This window comes from Danio rerio, chromosome 8 (genome assembly GCF_049306965.1).
Source record: "Danio rerio strain Tuebingen ecotype United States chromosome 8, GRCz12tu, whole genome shotgun sequence".
In the NCBI taxonomy this organism is placed as follows: Eukaryota; Metazoa; Chordata; class Actinopteri; order Cypriniformes; family Danionidae; genus Danio; species Danio rerio.
Window position 1 is genome coordinate 4,101,917 of NC_133183.1, and position 27,136 is coordinate 4,129,052.

The 27,136-nt window shown below is 37.5% G+C and overlaps 2 protein-coding genes across 4 annotated transcripts in view; one reads left to right on the top strand and one right to left on the bottom strand.

Annotated features, from left to right (window-relative positions):
* Positions 1–27,136, bottom strand: part of acaa2 (acetyl-CoA acyltransferase 2) — a 654,279-nt gene that overhangs the window by 362,311 nt on the left and 264,832 nt on the right. The gene's annotated exons all lie outside the window — the stretch shown is intronic.
* Positions 1–27,136, top strand: part of crb2b (crumbs cell polarity complex component 2b) — an 82,165-nt gene that overhangs the window by 40,113 nt on the left and 14,916 nt on the right. For all 3 annotated transcript variants that reach the window (NM_001045162.1, XM_068223004.2, XM_068223003.2), the window contains 3 exon segments: positions 4,168–4,350; positions 5,084–5,197; positions 24,144–25,067. In NM_001045162.1, coding sequence (NP_001038627.1) covers positions 4,168–4,350; positions 5,084–5,197; positions 24,144–25,067 — 1,221 coding nt within the window.

Below are 27,136 nucleotides of genomic sequence, written 5' to 3' on the forward strand. Positions count from 1 at the left end.
CCAAGTGTTTTGTAAGTCGCTTTGGATAAAAGCATCTGCTAAATCATGAGCAGATTTACTATAAATGGAGGAGACGTTTTAATGCTGAATGATCTGAATGTACGGCGGGCCTGAAAGTAATTTGTACTTTCTCAGTGCCTCCCACGGGTTTGAAATATGCTTGCGGTGAATCAGGGCATCTTCCGTCCATTCCATATCTGCTTACAAACAAAAAGGGAAAATGAAGAAAAAAAAAAAAAAAAGATTTTGGCTCGATTTTCGTTTTTTTTTTTTCATTTTTATTCATTGTAGAAAAACGAATAAACGACTTTAAAATTAATTATAGACATGTAGGCGGTGCTGAAACATCCATTTTCCTCTGATTGGACAACCAAACCTTTAGCCCTTAAAATAAGAGCCGGATCAGCACCCAGGCTTTTAATTATTATTATTTAATGATATATATTTTATTTAATATATATATATATACATAAACTAAGTTTACATATTCTGTCATTTGATCAGTTATCAGGCTTACATTCATTGTGTGTGCATAAATTATATACAGACGTAAATTAGCAGTATTATTACACATTTGCCATTAAAATAAGGTCATAGTTCGCTGCCAAACATCTTGCTGTTGTGCACCTGATGCTGAGCAAAGATAGCCGTTTCCAAGCAGCACCTGGATTGCGTGATTGCTTCCGAGCAAGGCCTGTAAAATAATGATGATTTTAATAATAATAATTATAATAATAACAATAATAATGGCGATGCAGTGGTGCAGTAGGTAGTGCTGTCGCCTCCCAGCAAGAAGGTCGCTGGTTCGAGCCTCGGCTGGGTCAGTTGTTGTTTCTGTGTGGAGTTTGCATGTTCTCCCTGCGTTCACGTGGGTTTCCTCCGTCTGCTGTAGTTGGTAAATTGGGTTGGCTAAATTGTCCGTAGGGTATGAGTGTGTGTGTGTGAATGTGTGTGTGAATGTTTCCCAGAGATGGGTTGTGGCTGGAAGGGCCTCCGCTGCGCAAAATTGTGCTGGATAAGTTGGCGGTTCATTCCGCTGTGGTGACCCCGGATTAATAAAGCGACTAAGCCGACAAGAAAATGAATGAATGATAAAAATAATAATAATAAATGCCTATAGTTCACTACCAAACGTCTTGCTGCTGTGCACCTGATGCTGAGCAAAGACCTGGTTTGCTTGATTGTTTCCGAGAAAGGCCTATATATTAATAATGATGAAAATAATAATAATAATAATAATAGGCTAATATTTATAATTAATATTGTTCACTTAGTGTTTTTTTATTGTTTAGTTTTTTAATAGTTTTTAACAGGACCAGAATAAAAACACATTGGGCCCAGTTGTTATAACAAAGGGTGCCTTTTAAAAATTATTGTATTGATTTTGATTAGGCTATATATATATATATATATATATATATATATATATATATATATATATATATATATATATACATACAGTTGAAGTCTTAATTATGAGCCCCCCTTTTATTTATTTTTTTTATTTTATTTAAATATTTCCCTTCTAGAGAAAGTCTTATTTGTTTTATTTCGGCTACAATGAAGGCAGTTGTTAATTTAAAAAAAAAAACATTTTTGGGACAATATTATTAGCCCCTTTAAAGTAATTTTTTCTCGATAGTTTACAGAACAAACCATTGTTATACAATAACTTGCCTAATTACCCTAACCTGCCTAGTTAACCTAAATAACCTCATTAAGCCTTTAACTGTCACTTTAAGCTGTATAGAAGTGTCTTATAAAATATCTAGTCAAGTATTATATGCTGTCATCATGGCAAAGATAAAATAAATCAGTTATTAGAAATGAGTTATCAAAACTATTGTGTTTATAAATGTGTTGAAAACATCGTCTCTCCGTTAAACAAAAATTGGAGAGAAAAAATAAACAGGGGGGCTAATAATTCTGACTGCAACTGTGTATATATTTATATATTTAAAGATATTAACCAACTAACCAATCAGTCAGTACATTAACTAATCAACCAATTTAACTTAAAATGTGCTAAAATTAGTACAATTAAAAACATGTATAAACTATCCAGTCATTCGGTATCTTGTGCTAAAAAATATTCTAATTAAAAAATATATATAAACTTACCACCCACATAGCAAAAGATCTCTGGTCCAGCTCTAGCTCACACAATCAGCTTTTGCTTGGCCCACATGCCGCAATGAATTATGGTTTATGACTAGACCAAGTCTGGCTTCCAGACAAAGGATGCACTGTACCCTTAAGACATATCACCCTGCAGCCCAAGACCGGTTACTCACTGAAGCAAAGCTGGGCTGAGCCTGGTCAGTATCTGGGTGGGAAACCACATGGGAACACTAGGTTGCTGTTGGAAGTGGTGTTAGTGAGGCCAGCAGGTGGCACTCAACCTGTGGTCTGTGTGAGTCCTAATACCCCAGTAAAAGTGAAGGGTACACTATACTTTTAGGTAAAGCAAAAATTCCATGGCACTTCTTGTAAAGAAGTGTAACCCCGGTGTCCTGGCCAAATTCCCTCAATCGGCCCTTTCGATCACGGCCTCCCAATGTTCCCCATTTACTAAATTGGCTCTATCACTTTCCACTCACTGGCGCTGTTTTCCTGTGGCAGCCGTCGCGTCATCCAACTAGATGCTGCAAACTGGTGGTGGTGTGGAGAGACCCCCCTCATGATTGTGAAGCGCTTTCGGTGTATGGCCATACACAGTAAATGTGCTATATAAATACACATTACATTACATCACATTTGTTACGTCCCGACCAGTCTAGGGTTGGTGGGAACAATAACAAGTGTAAGAAAAAAACAAAAACAAAGAGATAAACTCAAATACTCAATTTAGGGTTTTCCCCTTCTCCTGTCCCAACTCACAATAATCACAACGCTGATCAAGTAGTAACAATATTTATTATTTACTTAGACAACAAAGATAGAAGCATCTCTTCGGGAGGGAATCCAGGCCAAAATAATAAACAAAAAGACAGCTAACTTGCGGGGAAATAATTCTAACTTACCTGCTCAAATAAAAGCACCCCAAATAAAATTACAGCAAACTTCCCTTTCTCCCATGCTACCACAAACCAGGAGAAAACGTTTTAAAGTAAATGGCGATTCCCAACCTACCGCTTCTGTTTCTAACCAAAAATAATATATATAAATATTTAATCAGAAAAGCCAATAGATTCAGATTTAACAGAGAGCCGTTTTAGAAAATAATTAAATTGTCAGTAACAGAAATCGATCAATTCACACCAAGTCAACCAACAATTTGGGGCAGGAGATAGGAGACGCTCGGAACAACAGCGGCGGCGACGACGACGGAGATTTGCGACCTGCACCGAGCAGAAAGATCTCCCCATTGTTCCTCTCCTCCAGCTTATATACGCTCCCACACGCAACACGGCTGGACCGCAATCAAGCGCAGCTCTAGAGGGAGGGGGAGAGAGAGAGAAAGCTGCGCATGCTCCACAGCGCACAACACAACATCAGCTCCAAATGCATAAACAAAACACAAATCTGTATATAATATTTATATATATATAAAATAAACAAACAAATAATTAATACGTTCTATAACGTAACACATTACATTACCATATCTGGGCCAAGTCTCAGCCAGGTTATTAACCAATAATAATTGAGCCTGAACTGGGCCAGATATGTTGGTGTGTCACGACTGCAACTAAATTGATAAACCCACGAAGCATTATGCTTTAGGCGTGCTATGGGCATGCTTTTATTTTGAAGTGACCTGATTGGTAGAACTTTTTTTCCTTATTTGAAAATTAATAAAAACGCATTTTAAATGTGTGTCAAGATTGATGGCCCACATCAATTTTTAACATCTGGGCCAAATACTACATTTGACATCTGGCCCAAGTATTGTTTGCTGCCTGTTGGGCAAACTGACATCAGTCAAACTGACATCATCAGAGAAAGACTGCCCTGAAGCAGATGCTCAGATTCTGATTAAACATTACCAAAACAAACCTTTTTTCCAAGTGGATGAACATGTAAGTAATAATTAAATGTACCAATGTGCGCTAGCAAAGTCAACATTGTAAGTTTTGATTTCATGTGAAGTTTAAACTTAGCGATGCTAGGTCTGTTGTTTACAGTCTTCAGAAGTCCTGGAGTTCTTCTTGTGGTTTATTTCAGGTTATGAAGGAGTGAACTGTGAGCTGGATGTGGACGAGTGTGTTTCTCAGCCATGTGAGAATGAAGGCCAGTGTTTCCAGCGCTCAGACTCCAGCCTCTACAGAGTTCTGCCTGAACTGGACACTGACTTCAGCTTCCAGAGCGCAGCCGGTTACCTGTGCCAGTGCGTATCTGGCTTCACAGGTGAGAGACGCTGTTAAATTCTTCATAACTGGAAACTGTGACCATTTTTATTCGTATTGTGACGCAGTTCCTATAGAAACTGAATATTAGGTGAGAAAACAGTGGGCGTGGCTTGTTTATTTCTACTGCGAGCTGATTGGTTGAAGTAAAGTAGGCTTTTCCTTCAGGAAGATGGGGTGTAGGATTTGGGGAGAGTCATTACAACCTAACAGACTCCTCCTGCTCAAAACTGACAGCTAAAGTGGCGTGGTTAGGTATGTTAACCACGCCCAATACTTCAGACTGACCTAATCTGAGAATTGAACTGAAAACAAACAGGAAGCGCATTTTCAGATTTCAGTTTCAGATTACAAGAGCAAACCGTTTTTGGTAACACTTTATAATAACCACACACTATAAACCATTTATTAAGCATTAGCATTAGAGTAAAAGTACACGTTTAAATGTACTCAAAAAGTACTCGTTACCCAATAATTTTACTCAAGTAGATGTAACGAAGTAAATGTAACTCGTTACTACCCACCTCTGTACATTTGTAATATATTTAAGAGCACTACTTTTTCACCCGGGCTTTCACCTTTCTTTTAAACACAAAAGAAGACATTTTAAAGTAAGCCGAAAACCCGAAACTATTGACGACTACTGTATTTTTGAAGGGCAATGCTTACTGGTTTTCAGCTTTCTTTAAAATATCTTCTTCAGTGTTTACATTTCTCCATCTTCTGCTTCACAGGTGAAAACTGCTCAGTGAATGTGAATGAATGCGAATCTGCGCCATGTGAGAACGGAGGATCTTGTGAAGATCTCGTCAATGCTTTTCAATGCTCATGTCCCCCAGGGTTCGCAGGTATGTAAATATACTCTGTATATTGGAAGTTTAAAGAGGGGCTAATAAGGTTTTTTAAAGGGCACATAGTTTACCCCTTTTTATGATTTAATATTATTATTATGGTTGTTCTAAGTGTGCCAGTTTAGGATCAGTTCAACACACAGTTCAGATGTTTTTATTATGTGTTTAAAAGTGTCATGTTGTGGGCGTGTACACAGCTCGCTGTTTTAGGGGCGTGTTGCTTCACATGAAAACTAGTTTCGGCTTCCCGCCTATAGTAACAAGGGGGCAGAGCCAAGAGCTCCCACGTTCTGTGTTTGCAACAGACAGGCAGACAGAGAGAAGCTAAGCTAGGATCAGCATTCAGCCGCACATCCAAGCGCAGACCAAGCAGAGAGCACACAATCATTTGTTTTACAGCCAACTGTGTGCTAGTTTAAAGTTTCGAGCTTGTACACTGAGGCTAATAGCCACGCACACTGAATGAACTTGATGTGCCGCTCAAAGCCGTGACATGGCACACTAGACACTCTCTGTGGCGCGGCAGAAACATGAAGTGTCCCGAATCGTCGTGCCACGCAGCACCATGCATTCCAAAACTCTAAACACAGGCCTCCACCAGGGCAAACACAATAGCGCCCCAAGTCGGCGGCTGCCCGTGGCGCCCAGCCGCCGACCCGAAGCACCGCCGCGTGCACCCCGACAGAAACCCACGCCCAGAACTCCAACATGCACGGTGCTGTGGCACGCAGAGATGCGCTTCTGGTGTGCGACCTGCAGACAAGTTCGTTATCTTATTTCCAATGGTGAGACGCACACATGAGGCAACACGCTCGCACTTTTCCAGCTGCACCTAAGATCACTAGGAGCTTCTGTGTTCGCGAGAAATGCAAACGGCTGAAGTTTAAGGTAGACGCAATGAAATGTACACATGTTTGCAAACCTACCAAAAGGTACAAACAGTAACTGCGATTACAGCGATCATGTGGTGAATGCTGATCTTGTGTTGAGCCCAAAGAGCCTTACATGTAAAAATAGAGCAAGGGTGTTCCTTTAGTGACATCGCTTTGAGTCACACGCTGAAAATGGCGGACGTGAAACAAGAAACTGAGGATATGATCATGACGCGCGGCTGTCAATCAATATTGGTGGGCGGGGGGACCGCACTCCTTCGTCAACTTGTGGTCGCTCTGAAAACTGCTCTAATTGGTCCATCGTTTTTATTTTGTTAAAAAAAAAAAAAAAAAAGTACTGGGTGGGTTTATATCACCCCAACGGTCTATACACTATACTAGAGGTCTGCACCATCTCTAGAGAACCCGACCAGATTTCTACGGCGCGGGTATAAATTTCCGAATAAATCACGGGAGCGGTCGGTAACGGGTTTAATTTGGGACTCCCGAGTGAGCACGCGTATGTATGTGTGTAAATGAAATAGCGCGATGCTGTGTTTAGCTTGTTTGTTGCAGTGTGTGTGTGTATGTATGCGCACGCGCGAATGAAAGATTTGTGTGTGTGTGTGTGTGTGTGTGTGTGTGTGTGTGTGTGTGTGTGTGTATGTGTGTGTGTGTATGTGTGTGTGTGTGTGTGTGTGTGTGTGTGTGTGTGTGTGTGTGCAGAGCGCGCGCGCGCGCAAATGAGAGAGAAAGCTTTGTCTGTGTGTGCTTGGTGCTGTGCGTGTGTGTGTTTAAACAGACAGCTTGTTATAGGCTGTCTGGACTGTATAACTGGATGGTTTTCGGTTTTGTTCTCCCCCCGCTCTTTAGCGGGATCGGGCGCGGCAGATAGAAAACGGGGCGGGTCGGGCAGCGGGACATCAAGTGCTTAATATAAGCGGGAGCGGTCGGGTTCCAGCTAAAACCTGGCGGGTGCGGGCGGGAGCGGGATTCAAAATTTAGTCCCGCTCAGATCTCTACACTATACTTACTCACATGTCTGTCCAAACAGCTTGAAAAGTAGATTTTTCACCATGTGTGTCCTTTAAAGTGTCCTAATATTGTGTTGAGTCCTTTATAACATGAATAAATGCAACTGTGTTCAGAAAACACTGTCATTTTCGTAGATTATGCACTTAATCATCTTCTGATGATTTTAATACGGGTCGTTTGAATCCTTTTCAATAGTATCTGAATGCAGCCTTGATGATGCAAGCTGAGGCTGCATATTTTAGTGATGCAATGTCAGACACAATGCACTCAATGAAGCTAGTGACGTCACTATGAGGGGTAGGGTTAGGGGTAAAGTTTGGTGAGCATTTTAAAAAGCGTCCAGCCGCAACCCAGTACTGGAAAACACCAATACACACTCATTTAAACACATACTTATACACTAAGGCCAATTTAGTTCATCCAATTCACCTATAGCGCATGTGTTTGGACTGTGGGGGAAATCGGAGCACGGGGAGAACATGCAAACTTTAAACAGAAATGCCATGTCACCCAGCCGGGACTCAAACCAGCAACATTCTTGCTCAAGATGATAGGGCTGCACGGTGGCTTAGTGGGTAGCACTAAGAATTGCACTGTTTTTGCTCATTTTAAATTAGTTTGAACAAACAGCAAACGTCATTTTTTTAATGTAACTTGAGCCTTTTCAGCATTAAAACTACTTAAATCAAGCATTACAGGTGTAAATAAACAGAAAACACCCATAAATAACACACTTTTGGGGAAACGGGTAATTACCAGATGTTTTCACTGTGTCTGGACCAGCTGCAACTAGCTGCCAAAAGTCAGAACAGGTCAGCAGTTTTGATTTGTGTGTGTGTGGTTGTGTTTAATCTGTGAACTGCGATTCCATCCAGTCTGAGGAGATCAAAGCTTCTGAAAGTTTTAGCCAGTTCTAGAACACATATTGTTACGTTTATCTCGCGTCTCTTAGCAACAGGCTGCATGTTTGAGTTTGAGGTGTTTCAGTGACTTTTTGCTCACACTGTAAAGCTGATTTTCTCCATCTAAACATTCTTAAATCAAGCACATTAAGGAAGGAAAACATGTTAAGCCTTGTGAAAATAGGTCAAATAATTAGATTTAAGCTTAAAACAAGAACACAATTCAGAGATTTGAAGGCCTAATTGTCATTATTAATATAGTTATTTAAAAATGTAAAAGTCACTTTTGATTTACCAATGTTTAGAATTTTGGTATTTTAAACTTTATTTAGAAAAATTGTCCTTATTTTTAATTTATAAGTTTTTGATCCTTTACTCTTGATTTAAGACCTTTTAGTTTTTGATCTTGATTTAAGAATGTTTTTGATCTTTTGATCTTGATTTAAATTTTTTTTTCGATCGTTTGATTTTGATTTAAGAATGTTTTTGATCTTTTGAGCTTGATTTAAAATGTTTTTAATCTTTTGATCTTAATTTTAGAATGTTTTTGATCTTTTGATCTTGATTTAAAATTTTTTTGATCTTGATCTAAGAATGTTTTTGATTTTGATTTAAGAATGGTTTTGATCTTGATTTAAAAATGTTTTTGATTTTGATTTAAGATTTTTAAAATTTTGATTTAAGAATGTTTTTGATCTTTTGATCTTGATTTAAGAATTTTTTTTATTTTGATTCAAGAATGTTTTTTTAATATTTTGATCTTGATTTAAAAATGTTTTTGATCTTGATATAAGGATTGTTTAGATTTTGTTTTAAGAATGTTTTTGATCTTTTAATTTTGATTCAAAAAAGTTCTTGATCTTTTGATCTTGATTTAAGAATGTTTTTGATCTTTTGATTTTGATTTAAGAATGTTTTTGATCTTTTGATCTTGATTTAAAATGTTTTTTTTCTTTTGATCTTGATTTAAGAATGTTTTTGAACTTAATTTAAAATGTTTTTAATCTTTTGATCTTGATTTAAAAATGTTTTTAATTTTTTAAATTTTGATTTAAGAATGTTTTTGATCTTTTGATCTTAATTTAAACATGTTTTTGATTGTTTGATTTTGATTTAAAAATGTTTTTAATTTTTTAAATTTTGATTTAAGACTGTTTTTGATCTTTGATCTTGATTTAAACATGTTTTTGATTGTTCGATTTTGATTTAAGAATGTTTTTGATCTTTTGATTTTGATTTAAAAATGTTTTTAATCTTTTGATCTTGTCTTATTAATATATTTGATCTTGATTTAAGAGTATTTTTGATGTTTTGATCTTGATTTAAGAACTTTTTAATCTTCTAAACTTTTTAAGATTATTTTTGAAATTTTGTTCTTGATATATTGATATTGATATATTGATATTGATTGATATTTTCAATGATTTTATATATATGCTCTTTATTTTAGAAGCTTGACATTTAAGTTGATTCAAGAGTTTTTGATCATTTTAAAAATATATTTGATCTTTTGATCTTGATTTAAGAACATTTTATTTTTTTGCTTTTATCTTGATTTAAGAATCTTTTACTTTATTTTGTCGTGATTTAAGAATGTTGGCAATGTAGCCAAACAAAATTATAAAAAATATTATAAATATAGTAAAAATGACCTTTTATCTGTACCAATAAACAGCCAATATCTTGATAATAAGCAGAAAATAAGCCAGTAGTAAGCAGCGGGATTTAAACTAAAATGTTACTGGAAAAATATATAGTGAATAATATATATATATATATATATATATATATATATATATATATATATATATATATATATATATATATATATATATATATATATATATATATATATATATATACATATACAAAACATATAATAAGCGATAAAAATAGTGAAAAATATATGAAGAATTTGGATGCAAAAACTGCTAAACGCCGTTTGAAATTTTCCTCTAAATTGAAGATTTTTATCAGGCTCCTGTGTGTATGTTCAGTAATATGACTGTTATGGCAAAGAAAAAGTCCTTTTCCTGGGGCCTGTTTCAGAAAGGAGGTTAAGTGAAAACTCAGAGTATTTTAACCCTGAAATGAGAGAAACTCTGGGTTTTCCGTTTCAAAATGGCAGGTTTGTTAAACTCGAGAATGCAGGGTAAGTCAAGCCTGTTTCTAAAAGAGAGGTAACTTTAACTCAGAGTCAGTTACTGTGGTAACTTACTCTGTGAATCTAACCTGGTCAGGAGCAGGTTTTATTCTCTAAACTCAGAGTTTCTGTTGGTCTCCTCCCCTTTTTTAAAGACGAAGCGGTATTTCTCACCTTACCCTTACATTTCCACCCTCCTATTTTAATGCTCATTTTGGAGATGTGCATAAAAACGATTAATGGAAACATCATGATGCACTTAACTTTTGAAAATATGCATAAAAAACACGCAAAATTGAGCAGGATAAACTTTTATTCGATACAAAATATGCGCATAAACTTAGATTGAAACACTTTTACTGAACAAATTACGTACATTAAAAAAGGTCATCATATGATAATGAAAATGTGTGTGAATGGACAAACCAGCAGGCTGAGCACATTGTAACACATCTTAAATGTTGTTTTAGTCATTCTAAAATGCCTTAACTGTTTCAGTATTAATGTATATAATTAGTCTACCTCCGAGCATCTGAAGCGTGTCAAGAGTCTCCGCGTCTCATGGCTTCAAACGACCCCACGTGTTCATTGTCTTCTGAGGCGCAAGTACATTTAGGCTATTAAATAAATAATTGACGCAGCTTCTTCTACCACAGTAAATTCTGTTTTTACTGTTGATATTTGGCACCAGTTAATCAGGAAGTGATGATTTTGTTCTCTTTGACTCGTTGGATGGAAACGCTGCTTTAGTCTTTTATACAATATTCCAGTTTTGCACATAAATTTATGTAATATATTTGGATGGAAACATAGATATTGCCTACTTTTTAGTCGCACACAGAACAATAAATAATTAGCTTAAATTTATTGAACTTAGACATGTACTGTAATCAGATTAATGGGATTATTATTCTTTCTAAAACTTAAATTTAGTACTGCTTACCTTCTAAATGTTATATCAAACTCTATCACTTGATCAAGAAAAAAAGGCAGACACACAAGTGCACTGTTAAATCTATTAAAACTGATAAACGTGTTAAAAAGTTTAGAAAAAAATGTATAAACATCACACATTACATTACTTATTTTATTATACTTAAATATTTAAATATTTTAAATGTAAAATTACGCATTAACTTGAGCAGCTGTTTTCCCAGGCTAACTGTCTCTGTTTCACTGATGGTTGCTTCTTTTTAAAAATACATGCACTTATATTTGTTGTAACGTTGCATAATCACATGAAGTTCAGCTGGAGAAAGAAATGGTGATCTCTTTTTTTTTAAGATGTTCCATGGTCACTCGTAATATCTGCGCTCCATTGATAATGCCTTTTTATAGTCACGGTATGTACGCTTAAATCTGAGTTGGTCTACTCAAAGTTGATTGACCTAACTCAGATCCGCTATTCTGAAACCGAAAACTCTGAGTTTTTAATCTCTCGGTAAATCAACTCAGAGTTCAAGTTTAAACTCTGAGTTGTTTGAACCTCTTTACTGAAACAGGCCCCTGGTCTTTAAAGTGAAATATCTTAACATAAACAAAGGAGGCTGAGAAAAATATTAATTTCGATGGAAATTTCAGACGGCACTTGGAGGTTTTTTAAACTGAACTCTTCATATAGTAAATATTTAAACATATATAATAATGTTACTGTGAACAATTTCCTTGCGCTTTTAAACAAAGAATACAAATTTCATATGAGAGCTAATAACTTTGCCTTTAACTATATTTATATGCTGGTTATAAAATCAGATGACATTTGAGAAGTGCTGTAGTGCATTCCAGCCTTCAGAGGCCTGAACATCCCACACAGACACCGAGCTGAAATCTGCAGTAATGAGTGAAGCTCTTGCTGGCACACAGAAAGGCATCGCTCCGGCATTCCTGATGTCAGCGCTGACAGGAGCCAGCAGGACACGCAGGGAGGATCTGTGGATTATTATCCCGGCAGGGCAGCTCCACTCGGGATTCATCCTCCGTAATCACTCCTGGTACCGAGAGCACAGACCCAGAAAACGCAGGATTGTGTGTGTGTGTGTGTTGGAAGCTGTCAGGTGTATGTGTGTCAGTGGCTCCGGACAGGACGTTTGGCAGGATGAGAGGACTAATAGTGAAAGTGATTTGCTGTGGCCTGCTTCTGCTGACAGGTAAAGTGGCGGAGCTTTCTGGAAGTCTGCAGGATTTCCGCATTAATGTCGAATTAACCTGCTGAGAGGCGCAAATCTGCTGCCTGAGAAAGAGCGAGGGACTGACTGACGCTTGGACTGAAATGAAGGAATTTGGGATAAAATCGTGAGGAGTGTAGAAAGTGTGCAGGGGGTTTTGTTCTGGTTTTGTTAAGCACATGGTTAGGTTAGTTATCCACACACACACACACAAAGTGTATGCTATGTCACGTCAACAAGTGATTTTCTCACTCTGTGTTTTTGTTTTTCTCAGCATTAATGCGCATCGTGACATTACATAAGTAATCTTCCTGTCTGAAAGTTCATTTATATGGTAACACTTTAGTTTAAGCAACAATTCACACTGTTTACCACTGGCTTGCCCATAATTAAGGTATCAGCTGTCTATACTCATAAACTATGATCTTATTCTACATCCCTAACACCAATAATCAACACCTCACCCCAAATACTGCCTTAATAACTATTATTAAACAGCACATTTGTAGTTTAGTCACATAAAGTCATCAATGGTTAGGAAAATGTGACATTATTTATTAATTGAGTTAGTTTTTTTAAATGTAGAACGTGTGCAGGGGTTTTGTCAAGCACTTGGCTAGGTTAGTTATCAAAACACACACATGCGCACACACACACTTCACCTTATCACTTCAAGTGATTTTCGGATTATTTTTGGCCAATGCAACATTATAAATAAGAAATCTTGCTTTCTGAAAATGAGTTTATGCTTTAAAACAAGTACAAATATCTGCAGTTCAGAAATATTATTTATGTATTGATATTAATACATATATTATTGTATATGTTGTTACTTTGATTTGATTTGCCCCCATTTTAAACTAAATTCTACATAAAACACTTCATTAATGTACATTAAAAACAATAAATGTGGCCATTGTTTACCATGAAAGACTTCTTAAGGCTGATTTATACTTCTGCGTCTAACGCCGGCGTATGTTACGGCGCTGACGCATAGCCCTTCGCCGTGGCCGTCGGCGTCGCTGACTTGCACCTCTCAAAAAATGTAACTACACGTCACAACGACGCGTAGCGCAAGCTCTGTGATTGGTCGGCTTGGTAGACGAGTCTGGGCGGGACCGAGAGCCGCGCGAATGGTGCGAGCGATTGTTTACAAGTGTGGAGTCCCGTGAAGGAGCTCCGGATGGAAAGTTTTGTTTTGTGTTTACCTCATAGTTAAAGTTGTTGCACGTCCGCCGCTTCCTGCCACAAAATGAGCGAGTTTGAGCCACTTGTACATCCTGGAAGTGTTCAGGAAAAGCAAAACAGAGGCGAAGAAACTCGACACAGAGGAACATTTACACCTCACTGCCAACTAGCGTTTCGGAAGTGTTAATGCAGACCAACAGAGACAGCACGCAGAAGTATAAATGCACAGCCACGCGCGTTGCATGCGCCGTGGGTTACGCCGGTCACCTGACGCAGAAGTATAAATCAGGCTTAAGGCTGATTTATACTTCTGCGTCAAACGCCGGCGTATGCTACGGCGCTGACGCATAGCCCTTCGCCGTGGCCGTCGGCGTCGCTGACGTGCACCTCTCAAAAAATGTAACTACACGTGACAACGACGCGTAGCGCAAGCTCTGTGATTGGTCGGCTTGGTAGTGCTGACGAGTCTGGGCGGGACCGAGAGCCGTTCGAATGGTGCGAGCCTGATGGAGCGATTGTTTACAAGTGTGGAGTCCCGTAAAGGAGCTCCGGATGGAAAGTTTTGTTTTGTGTTTACCTCATAGTTAAAGTTGTTGCACGTCCGCCGCTTCCTACCTCAAAATGAGCGAGTTTGAGGCACTTCTACATTCAGGAAGTGTTCAGGAAAAGCAAAACAGCAGCGAAGAAACTCGACACAGAGGAACATTTACACCTCACTGCCAACTAGCGTTTCGGAAGAGTTAATGCAGACCAACAGAGACAGCGCGCAAAAGTATAATGCACAGCTACGCACGTTGCAGGCGCCGTGGGTTACGCCGGTCACCTGACGCAGAAGTATAAACCAGGCTTAAGGCTGCTTTCACACCTGTGAATCGATTCAGTTGTTCCAAAACAGGGATTAAAATTGTTTTATTGTTGCTCTTTGCTCTTGATGCGGTTCGCTTTCACACTGCAAAGTTTCTAAACGGACCGAATGAGCTAAAACAAGTCCCGTGTGAGTAAACTCTCCTCAGATTGGTCAGAGTTTCTATTTTGCAGAGTCCAGCTCAGCTGTCAGGGGAGATGGTGGTGTTTGACAGGGCGACATGTCTGAAGAGCGAGGAGGGATGCGGTGGGGAGGGGTAAGAAGGGTGCGCGACGAATTTGAGGACCGGGAGAAAGACGCGCGATAACCAGGAGATTATCACTCTTTTACGGGCATCCTGGAGTCTCTGTGCATTTGCGGGAGACTACCGAAACTATCGGGAGACTTGGGATGTATGTTGAATGACCTTCTGCCCTACTCGTAATTCTCTCTTCATTTAAACCCCTTTTAAAAATGAGTTTACCATAAAGGTCTCCTTTAACTCTGTCAGATTTACTTATTTATACACTCTAAAGATGCTGGGTTGTTTTTAAACCAGTGTTGGTTCAAATATGGATGAAATAAACAATATTGGGTTAATTTTCATTTTCTATTATATTTAAATTACTCTATTTGACCCAATGGTTGTGTTTGTCCATTTTCGACAAACAATATTGGGATAAAACTACCCTGCATTTTATCATGTGTGTGTAACCGTACTCTCTTTTGCTCTGCGTTGTATAGTAAATGACGAGAGGACACCATTTCCAGTCTGCACAGAGAATGTTATTATGAGATGGGCAGCTTCAGCTCATTACATTAAATGTACACTGTCAACAAAAATAACATTCTACAATATAACTAATTGTTTTTACATCAGTAAATACAACAAATGATTCAAATTAATCTTAAATATGTATTTGTGTGCGTTAATTATGACCAGTGCCAAGTTCAATATGGAACAGGTAGAGCATACCTCCTTAGTTCAAGGTGGAAAAGACCGCTCAAACAATAGTGCGACATGTATGGCTGCTTGGAATATACCACCTTGACGTTAACCCAAAGGGGGAGAAGAGGTGAAACCACTGTCGCTTTGCAGACTCTTTTTACATTAACATTGTGAACACAAAACAGTTTTAAATGAACAGTAAGTAAACAGGAGGAAAATATAGTAAAATCAATAAGCCTGAAATAATCCTGTTACATATGTACCCCTGTTCACAATACACATGTTTTAAAAGCAGTCAATCAGTATAGTTTCATGATTGGTAATGCCAGAAAATACTAAACACACTACAAACAACCATTATTAATAAACTGAAAACCCAATAGCAGGTGTCAATTTATTGTTAAGTGATTGTGCATATATTTACTGTACATTTGATTGAGTCATTAGTGTATTGATGGCAGTAGACTGCAGTAGCTACACACACAAATAAACACCAGATCCAGCCATATGCTGACACGTCAATCCTTTAACCAGGATTACTTCACTGACTGGTAAGGGATTAAAGTAAATGCAATTAAAAGTCAAGTTTATTTGCTTGTAGTGTGCTGTTCTCTGTGTTGAGGCTTCAGGAGTTTTATGAATAGTATTCATGAGTTTTTCTTAAAGATTTATATTATCACCGCTGCATTTTCTGGTTTAGTCACAGGAAGTCTTTTTTTAATTATTTGTCGGACAGAATTGTTTCACTTTGAGTTTCAACTCGAAGCTCAATTTTTGACAGTGTCGCTTATTGCATTGATTATTAACAATAACAACAATAATAATTATTATTATCTTTATTAATCATTCATTCTTTTTTTTTGAATGAATGAATTTCTTTTTGGCCTAGTCCCTTTATTAATCTGGGGTGGCCACAGTGGAATGAACCGCCAAATTATACACAGCGGATGCCCTTCCAGCTGCAACCCATCACTGGGAAACATCCATTCACACTCATACACTATGGACAATTTAGCTCACTCAGTTCACCTAGCTCATCTAAGGCAAAAAGGGGAGAACATGCAAACTCCATACAGAAAAGCCAACTGACCCAGCTGAGGCTCGAACCACATATATATATAAGGGGCGAGGCAGTGGCGCAGTAGGTAGTGCTGTTGCCTCACAGCAAGAAGGTCGCTGGTTTGAACCTCGGCTCAGTTAGCGTTTCTGTGTGGAGTTTGCATGTTCTCCCTGCCTTCGCGTGGGTTTCCTCCGGGTGCTCCGGTTTCCCCCACAGTCCAAAGACATGCGGTACAGTTGAATTGGGTAGGCTAAATTGTCCGTAGTGTATGAGTGTGTGTGAATGTGTGTGTGGATGTTTCCCAGAGATGGGTTGCGGCTGAAAGGGCATCCGCTGCGTAAAAACTTGCTGGATAAGTTGGCGGTTCATTCTGCTGTGGCGACCCCAAATTAATAAAGGGACTAAGGCGACAAGAAAATGAAAGAATGAATATATATATATATAGTTGAAGTCAGAATTATTAGCCCCGCTGAATTATTAGACCCCCTGTTTATTTTTGTTATCCTGTTTTGTTAACGGAGAGCAGATTTTTTTCAACATATTTCTAAACAATAGTTTTAGTAACTCATTTTTTAATAACTGATTTATTTTATCTTTGTCATGATGACAGTAAATAATATTTGACTTGATATTTTTCAAGACACTTCTATGCAGCTTAAACTGACATTTAAAGGCTTAACTAGGTTAATGAGGTTAACTAGGCAGGTTAGGGTATTTAGACAAGTTATTGTTTACAAAGATTTGTTCTGTAGACTATCGGTGGAAAAGGATGGAGTTAGGATGATTGTAAGGGCCTATACATTTAGGGGGCCCCCAGAGACATTATCAAGGGCCAGTGCAGACAACCCCCCCGTTTTTTCACTTTCATCCGCGATCACCCCAACATCCTCCCCAGCCCCCTTTTCATTTTCATCTGCGATCATCCCCCCCCACCCCCGTTCTACATTTTCATCCGCGATCACTGCTACGAGTGTGACATTGCGTTTATACAACGGTTCGACGGCACAATCGTGTATTGTTGGAATATCAAGCTAATTCCATGCGTGTTCAAGAGAAAAGGTCAGGAGAGGTTTTTTTTCAATGCCAAAAATCGTAACAATTTATTAGATACAAATAAATAATTCGATGACAGAGCTCTGGGTTACATTACCCCAATGCAATACAAGAATTACATTCAAGAGGTTTGCAACTAACATACATTTCCTGACTTCAGCATATATACACCACCGATCTTAACAGGTGGAGTTTTGGTGTAACGTCACTTGTCAGTCATTGTTCAGTCCTCCATTTGCCGCCCCTTCGGCATACTTCCTCTTTTTCTATGAATTCTCTGCCCAACAACAAAGTATACATCTTTCTGTGTTATGTGTTCAGTTTTAACACCTCTCTTCAGACAGGAAGTTTCTGCAGAGCTGAATTTAATTTTGGACCCGCATCTATCTACTTCTGCAAAAATGCTAATTAGTATGCACAGCACTCACACACAACATTAGAAGTTCAGTTAATATGTGACCCTTACATGACCAATACAAATAATTGTTTGATTAAAAGAAAAAGAGACAAAAAATAATAAAAAATGGTTCCTATTATCCAATAGTATATAAAAAAGAAAACCAAACACGGAGAGTCTCAAAACTGCATGTTTTCTAACTACAGCTGATCAAATCATTATTAATCTGGTAAGTGATTTTCTAAGTCGATCTCTCTCTTTTGCATAGATTGCAACTATGCAGTTTATTTATAAGGACAGTGCCTATTTTAATACAGTTACTTTCCTATCCTGGTCCTTAAGTGTTATTCAGAGACCTCACAGAACACCTCCTCCTTATCGCAAACACAACAGCAGTCTGGTAGTGATTGCGCTGCTTTTACCGGGATTAATTATTGTGATATTGTAACTGTCGCTTAATGTTTGATATGTATTGTAACGTTAATAAATGTCATGTCCCCTTTAAGAGGATTTCTTCTGTGATTGTTTTACCTTTGAGATGTAAGCATGCATGTATGGGAGCTCAGTTCAGTTCTGGTGAGTTCTGAGAAGTGTGTGATGGTTGCTCTACAGTGTATCATGGTTTTATTTCAATAATGTAACATTTTATTTAGAGACGGATGTTTGAGTGTCTTCTTCTTTTCTGTTTGCCTACTCATTGTCATTGACTGGCATGTATGTTGTCGACAGAACTTGGGAGAAACGCATAAAGGCCAATAGGAAGAGCAAAATAGTTTGTCTCCTTTTTTTTTCATTCCTTAAAGTCTCCGGGTAAATGCTGGGGACACCTGGCACCCGTCACAAAACCGACGGCAACAGAGACATACTGTAGACTGTAATACACTGTAGGATATCTCTGTAGGCGGAGGGCATTTCATGTCACATTCAGCCTTATAATCTTAAAATGTGAGCAAAATCAGCTGTTTTGTCTTCACTTGAGACATTACACTAGAGAATCATTCTAACACTAAATCTAAAGTGACGTTGGTGAAATAGTAACAGCTTCTGCTGTTCTGACATCAGCTGCAGATGTGAATGAATGGCGGAAAAAAGTAGTTCCTAAAGTAGTAGTTTTTAGTTCCTAAAAGTAGTTTTTAACAGAGGTGGGACCAAGTCATTGTTTGGCAAGTCACAAGTAAGTCTCAATTCATTGCCCTCAAGTCCCGAGTCAAGTCCCGAGTCAAGACAGGCAAGTCCCGAGTCAAGTCCCAAGTCAAAGGCAACAAGTCTCAAGTCAAGTCCAAAGTCCTATGGTTTGATTTTCGAGTCTTTTCGAGTCTTTTTAACAGAAAAATAAAATTTAAACAGATTATGTATGGCTGTAAGATCTGTATTTATTAAACAAACCTTTTTTTTAATGAAAGAACATTGCTCAGATATATAAAGATACAAATGTAATTTTCTGAAAAAGTACTGAACAGTGCTGCGTCTCGTCTACACAGCCTATTGCACAAGAATGAGTTCCACCAAAAAAAGAGTCCATTTTGCCTCACATCACACAGAAATTGCAGGTCTACTGCTGTCTAGTTCATTAAGTTTAGTTGTGCTATGCTATGTCTTCAGGGATCAACTTGTGATTAACTAAAACTACATAAACAACCTCAATGAGGCAGCAGTAGACCAACAACTCCTGTATGCTGCAAAGTAAAATTGAGTGAACTTGGTATTTTGTCAATTGAATCTCGTGTGTGCTGAAGAGATGGAGATGCAAATCTGTCTAGCAGCAATGTAAAATGGTAGCACATATTCTAAATGAAGTAGGCTACTTTAATACAAACAATAACGTTGTTTTCTTCACATAACAATGAAGAACTTTGCTCTCTACCTTGTGTGATGCTCCTGCACCGATTTCCTCTGTGGACAAAACTGCTTGCGAGCGCTCAAATATACTCTGCTCACGCGCAAATTTTCTCGCTCTCAAATATGCACTGCTCACACACACATTTTCCTGTGTGCTCTCAGAGATTATATACAGAATTTGTGTCTTGTGTTTCCTCTTCCTTTTGTGCTTTTTGATATGATTTATATTGAGGCACTATTTATTAACAATAACCAAAATACTAAAATAGACTTACATATGAAATTTTTTATCTAATAAACCATAACATTTTGGCTGTATGTTATATGACGAGATATTTCCAGTTTCAAACACTTAAAGACACAGAGAATAGATGTTGGATGTAAAGAATGCATTTTGTTTTACAAACATGTATTAAACATCCAAAAGGTGCACCATACTAATCAAATAAAAAACATTTAAACAAAAATATGACTAACGCAAGCAGAAATGTAACTGTGATAAAAATAAGGAAAAACTTGATAAGGTATTATAGCCTACTGTACTATTCACTCTTTAAATAAATCTCACTATCAATCCCATTTTATCATGGCCACTAAAATAAAGTGAACTAGTCCCTGCTGTCTTTCACATTATTGATGAGATTGTGGAGGACATTTTCCATGTCATCCTCTTCATTTTGAGGAAAAGCTGTTCCACAGGGCCCCTGAACACATCTATTGGCATGGACAGGGTTTTGAACAGTACTATAGTAAAGTACTTCAATTAATCTGTTGGGGTCATATTGTAGTTGCTATGGTAACACAAGTGTAATATAAACAAATGACCCAGTGCTGTAGTTTTTTTACAGTATTGGGTATATTATACTACAATTCACCACACTTTACTGTAGTAAAACTACACTCTGTATTTCATTTTATTAGTTCACTATTCTTAATACTACAGTATGCTGAAGCATTCATTAACAACTTGTAAATAATACTAGGCTTAAACATAGGCAGTATACCTAACTCTCAAAAACACTAGTATTTATTATAGAATTTACCTTAACCTCATAGTTTTTCGTGTATTGTTACTAAATAGTGTAGCAATATATAAACCATATCATCATTCTGGAATAATCAATTTATCAGGAGGATCTCTGGAGAGCAAAAGCAGGAAAATTATGAAGCGCCAGTGTGGACAAAACTCAAGCAAACGCAGAGAGACTGAATACGCGCGTGAGAGACCAGCAAATCAGATTGAAGTACCTGCCCACTGGTGAAAGTAATGTCAGAGCCAATCAGATTTTTCTTTCTTTTCATAAAGAACGGGGTTCGAATCCCACTTAGGCACTTGTAAACAATCATTTTAGAACATTTTGTCAAAAATTCCTACTGAAAAAACAGCTTAAACCAGCCTAGGCTGGTTGGCTGGTTTTAGAGGGGTTTTGGCCATTTCCAGGCTGGTTTCCAGCCATTTCCAGCCTGGTCTTATAGCTGGTCAGGCTGGGAGATGACCAGCTAAAACCAGCTATGTCCAGCTTAAACCAGGCTGCTCAAGCTGGTTTTAGCTGGATTTTGCTGGTCAGTTTCCAGCCTGACCAGCTAAGACCAGGCTGGAAATGGCTGGAAACCAGCCTGGAAATGACCAAAACCCCTCTAAAACCAGCCTGGTCGACCAGCTAAAACCAGCTTACCAGCCTAGGCTGGTTTAAGCTGGATTTTTCTGCAGGGATATTGTAATGTTTAACAATTTATTAGAGCCACAAAGTATCTAAAACTTGTTTTCATGTTTGAATAGCCAATAAATGTGCTAAATAAATTAAAATAGAAATACCCACAGTGAAACAGTTATATAAATTTAAATATTAGTTTAAATACATTCATAGTGGTTTTAAATATATTTTAATATGTAAAGTAGAGAAGTTCACATTCAACAAACTGAATAAAACAAGTCTTCGTTTTTAGTTTATTTAAAAACAATTACAAATGGAGTAATTCAACTCACAATTAAATGATCTCATTGAGTGATGGAATAATAAAGGTAAAACTTTAATTGAATGATCAGTCAAGTGTTTCCAAATGAAATCTGTTAAAATATGAGTCCTACAAAACAGGAACAAAGACACTCATGAAACAAAATGTGATTGTTAATTGTATTTTTTATTATATGGTTGGTTTTAAGTACTTTAAAAATAGTAGATAAGCCTTAAATATAGAAGGGGAAAAACAAAAAAACAAACAGAAATTCAACAATATATATGCATTACATTACAATCTTGCAATAAAAAATTTAATTAAAAACCATATAGAAGACTAAAATATTGCTAAGAGGCATAACATCAACAATAATAAAAATACCTTTAAGGTTTTAAATACTAAATAAAATTAATAGTATTAATCCAAAATATGAAAAATGTAACACTTTACTATAAGGTTGTATTAATTAATTAAGTTTATGCATGTACTAATGTGAACAAACAATGCAGTGCAGTTCATTACAGTATTCATTATTTTATGCTTTAATTAATGGAAATAAAATTATTGGTTAATTCTTGTTAACTCACAGTGCATTAACATTAATGTTAACAAGCATAACTTTAAATTGTAATAATGCAATAGTAAATGTTAAACTATAATTAATAAAGGTTTAGAAGTATAGTTCATTATTAGTTCATGTTAGTACATAGATTAACTAAAGAAATCTTATTGCAAAATGTCACCAGAAAATAACAAAAAACTTTTTTTTACAGTTTTAAGAGCTTTAAAAATAAATTATATATCTAGTTATTATGGCATGTAATTAATGTTACTACTAATTAAATAGTTAGAAAATACTGTCAGAGGAGGGGCAAAACACAAAAATAAAACATAATATGCGCATTGACACAAACGACCAAGTGCAAAAACATAAATTACAGCCGTGCTCATTCATAATCATATGATATAAATCACGAGAGGGTAAATTTGGTTAAAAAAAACCTGAAGTTCTTTGACTTATACACAACAGTAAAACAATGCTTTTGCACAACAGTAACACATTGCGAGTAGTAAAGTCTCTTACCTTTGACAGATGTTGTAAATCCGCTGAATAAAACAAAAGGAGCAGACCGCGGATGTGTTTATTTCACTCTCCGAGTCAGAATGAAAATGGCATCTTCAAATTTCCCGCTGGTGCAAAAACACGGAAGTGCGCCACAAAGCGCTAGTGGTCGAAAGTATGCGTGCATGCTCTCTGTCACACACGCACACACACAGCGATAGAGCCTTCCCTGTCAACATACTTTTTATCTTTGGGCTTTTTATAGAAAGTAGCAAGTCTTTACAAGTCAATAGGCGCAAGTCCAAGTGAAAGTCCGAGTCATTTATGTTCAAGTCCAAGTCGAGTTGCAAGTCTTTTTATATTTTGTCAAGTCGAGTCTGAAGTCATCAAATTCATGACTCGAGTCTGACTCGAGTCCAAGTCACATGACTCGAGTCCACACCTCTGGTTTTTAATCTTCTAAGCAAGGGCTTATTATGCGGTCCTGGCACCATCTTGTGGATACACAACGTCAATCGTCTTTGGCTAATGGCCGTTGAAGTGCTGTCTCTCAGATATGATGAAATTTCAAAATAGGCACTATCCTTATAATTAATCTCCATAGTTGCAATCTAAACAACTACATTATTGAATAAAAAAAAACCCAAAAGTACATTATGTTGTCCAACAGCAGTATTTTTTTCAAAATGTGGAGCGTCTTCTGCTTGTATGTGGGCGGAGTAATACACAAAGGTGAAGAGGCCTTTGTGTGCTGTTATTGGCAAAATATCTAATGCCTATCAGCCAATCAGATTCAAGAACCAGACAGAACTGTTGGATATATATATATATATATATATATATATATATATATATATATATATATATATATATATATATATATTTATATATATATATATATATATATATATATATATATATATATATATTTATATATATATATATATATATATATATATATATATATATATATATATATATATATATATATATATATATATATATATATATATATATCCAACAGTTCTGTCTGGTTCTTGAATCTGATTTATATATATCTTTTTATATATATATATTTATATATTTATATATATATTTATATATATATATATATATATATATATATTTATATTTATATATATATATATATTTATATATATATATATATATATATATATATATATATATATATATATATATATATATATATATATATATATACATATATATATATATATATGTGTGTGTGTATTCATATGTTCATATGTATACACACACACACACACACACACACACACACACACACACACATATATATATATATATATATATATATATATATATATATATATATATATATATATATATATATATATATATATATATTCTTTTGTTGTTTTTTCCCTAGTTTTACTTCTTTTACTTAATAAAACCGTAATTAAGTGTAAATGTGTGTGTGTGTTTTCTCCTGCAGGTGCAGTGTGTGAGACTGAGCTGGACGAGTGTGAGAGTGATCCGTGTCAGAACGGCGGCCGCTGTGAGGACTCCATTAATGCCTACACATGCCACTGTCCTCCTGCTGAGCCGGGACACCTGCCATGGGGCGGTCCTGACTGCAGCGTCCAGCTGACCGGCTGTGTGGACCAACCCTGCCAAAACAACGCCACCTGCATCCCTTCAATACAGCATCAGCAGCACCAGCACACCTGCAGATGCCCATCCGGCTTCCACGGCACCCACTGCCAGACCTCCACCACCTTCTCCATCACCCGCGGAGGATATTTACTTATAGATCTTCATCACAAAAACAACAGGAGTCGCAGATATTTGGATTCACATGTGCCGAGCGTCCAGCTACGCTTCCGGACGACGCTACAGGATGGAGTCATCTTCTTCCGGGGAGGTCAAAATCACTTTTTTGTGCTTGAGTTAATTGCTGGAGAGCTGTGCTGCAGAGCTCAGTCTGGAGATTTGAAGCTCTTCGTGAAGCTGAGCGGTGATTTCGGGGATGGCTTCTGGCGAGGGGTTTCTGTGAGTGTGGATGAGGGGCTGACGGTGCTTTCAGAGGGTGAGATGGGTGAGGATGGAGGTCACAATCAGCTTCTGTCCTTCCAGCCGCAGGGTTTGGAGACACTGTATGTGGGAGGAGTTCCTCAGGAGTGGATGAACCTCACACTGAGCCGGACGGGGTTTGTGGGCTGTTTGGAGGATCTGGTTGTTGATTCTGAGCCGGTTCTTCCTCAGAGTTTGGTCCCGCTGCAGGAGGTTCAGATGGGCTGTGAGAGAACTGAGTGGTGTCGTGTGAACCCCTGCTCTGATCATGGACGCTGTGTGGATCTGTGGTCAAACTACACGTGTGTCTGCCACAGGCCGTATTATGGAGAGCACTGTTCTGAAGGTGAGGTCGGATCTGCTTTTACAGTTTTTAAAATTGTTTTAGATCTAATTTCATGACCAAAATATACATTTTCAAATCTCTGAGCACAAAACTTTAAAGTTGCCAAACAGAGGCACAGAACCCTGATAGCACCGCCCCAATGAACTGGTAGCACTGCTCTAAATGACTGATAGACCTGCCCTTAAAGGCCTGTTAGCCCCACCCAAAGACATTCCATGTGACCAGAAAGGAAGAAAAGACATTTCGAGGAGGAGAGAAGGTTAGCTCCACCACTGATGACTGATAGCCTGCCCTAAAGAACTGATAGCTCCACCCTAAATGACTGATAGCCCCACCTAAAAAGACTGATAACCCCTGCCCTAAATGACTGACAGCCCCGCCCTTAAGGACTGATAGCCCCACTCTAGATGACTGATACCCCCAACCTAAATGACTAATAGCCCTGCCCTAAATGACTGACAGTCCCACCCTAAATGACTAATAGCCCTGCCCTAAATGACTGACAGTCCCACCCTAAATGACTGATAGCCCTGCCCTAAATGACTGACAGTCCCACCCAAAATGACTGACAGCCCTGCCCTAAATGATTGACAGTCCCACCCTAAATGACTGGTTGGCCTACCCTAAATGACTGACAGCCCCACCCAATATGACTGGTTGGCCTACCCTAAATGACTGACAGCTCCACCCTAAATTACTGGTTGGCCTACCCTAAATGACTGACAGCCCCACCCTAAATGACTGGTTGGCCTACCCTAAATGACTGACAGCCCTGCCCTAAATGACTGATAACCCCTGACCTAAATGACTTACAGCCCCGCCCTTAAGGACTGACAGCCCCACTCTAAAAGACTGATACCCACAACCTAAATGACTGATAGCCCAGCCCTAAAGGACTGTTTGGCCTACCCTAAATGACTGATATTCCTGCCCCAAATAACTGATATAGTTTTTTGATAACATTGGGTTATTTTGATTAAATGTATTTTTTTCTATAGTTGTATTACTATTGTAGCTGTGTAAATAAATAACATGCAGTTTTCAAAAATATTGAAAATGCTTTATTTCCACTATATTTTAAGTTCCAGACAGATTCCATTTAATTTAGATCGGCTACGAAGCGCACGTTTGTGTTTGTATCATCAATATTTAAGCGTGAAAACAGAAAAACATGACACGGAGAGGTTATTTTGATAAAAAAAGCTAAATAAACTTGAGCTTAAGCTTAAATAAACATTATAATGCAAAAACATTGCGCACGTGTATTAATACAGCTGTTCTATGTAAGTTAAATCAGTTGACTGTTGAAATTCTAAATTTTTAACCCAACTGGTTGAGTTATTAATAAATAACCCAATAAAGATTTAAAATAACCCAACAAAGCACCAAATATTTAACCCAACTGGTTGAGTTATTTAATAAATAACCCAATAAAGGTTAAAAATAATCCAACAAAGCACCAAATATTTTTAACTCAACCATTGGGTTAAATAAATAACTCTGTGGGTTCCATTTTAACGATCTTGGTGCAAAGTCCAAAGTGCAGGGCGCAAAAGCATTAAGAGCGTGTCAGAATCCACTTTTGCTATTTTAAGGGACGGAAAAACTAGCTTTGCGCTGTGGCGCATGGTCTAACAGGGTTGAGCTTATTCTCAGAATGAGTTATAGGTGTGTTTTGAGAATAAACCAATCAGAGTCTCTTCTCCCATTCCCTTTAAGAGCCAGTTATGTCGCGCCATGGCGCATTTGCTATTTACATGACGACTTTGTGAGTGGAAAAACTGAGCGCTTAACTAGCGAGAAAACAGCATCTGCAGCACGAGAGTGAGAAATGAGCCTCCTCATTCTTTACTTACACTTTCACTCTCGTGGATAGGGAAACTTGTTGTACGCACAGACATCCATTAGCCTACATAATTAATTTTGTTTGTTAAGCACAAAGATTTGTTTTAAAACTATTTCTAAATTCAGTTCTAATTTCCAGCAAACAAATAAATGAACAATAATAACGAAGTGTGCTCAAACAACTGAGTTATATCCAAATGCACATGCTGTGCCCCACATGGTCT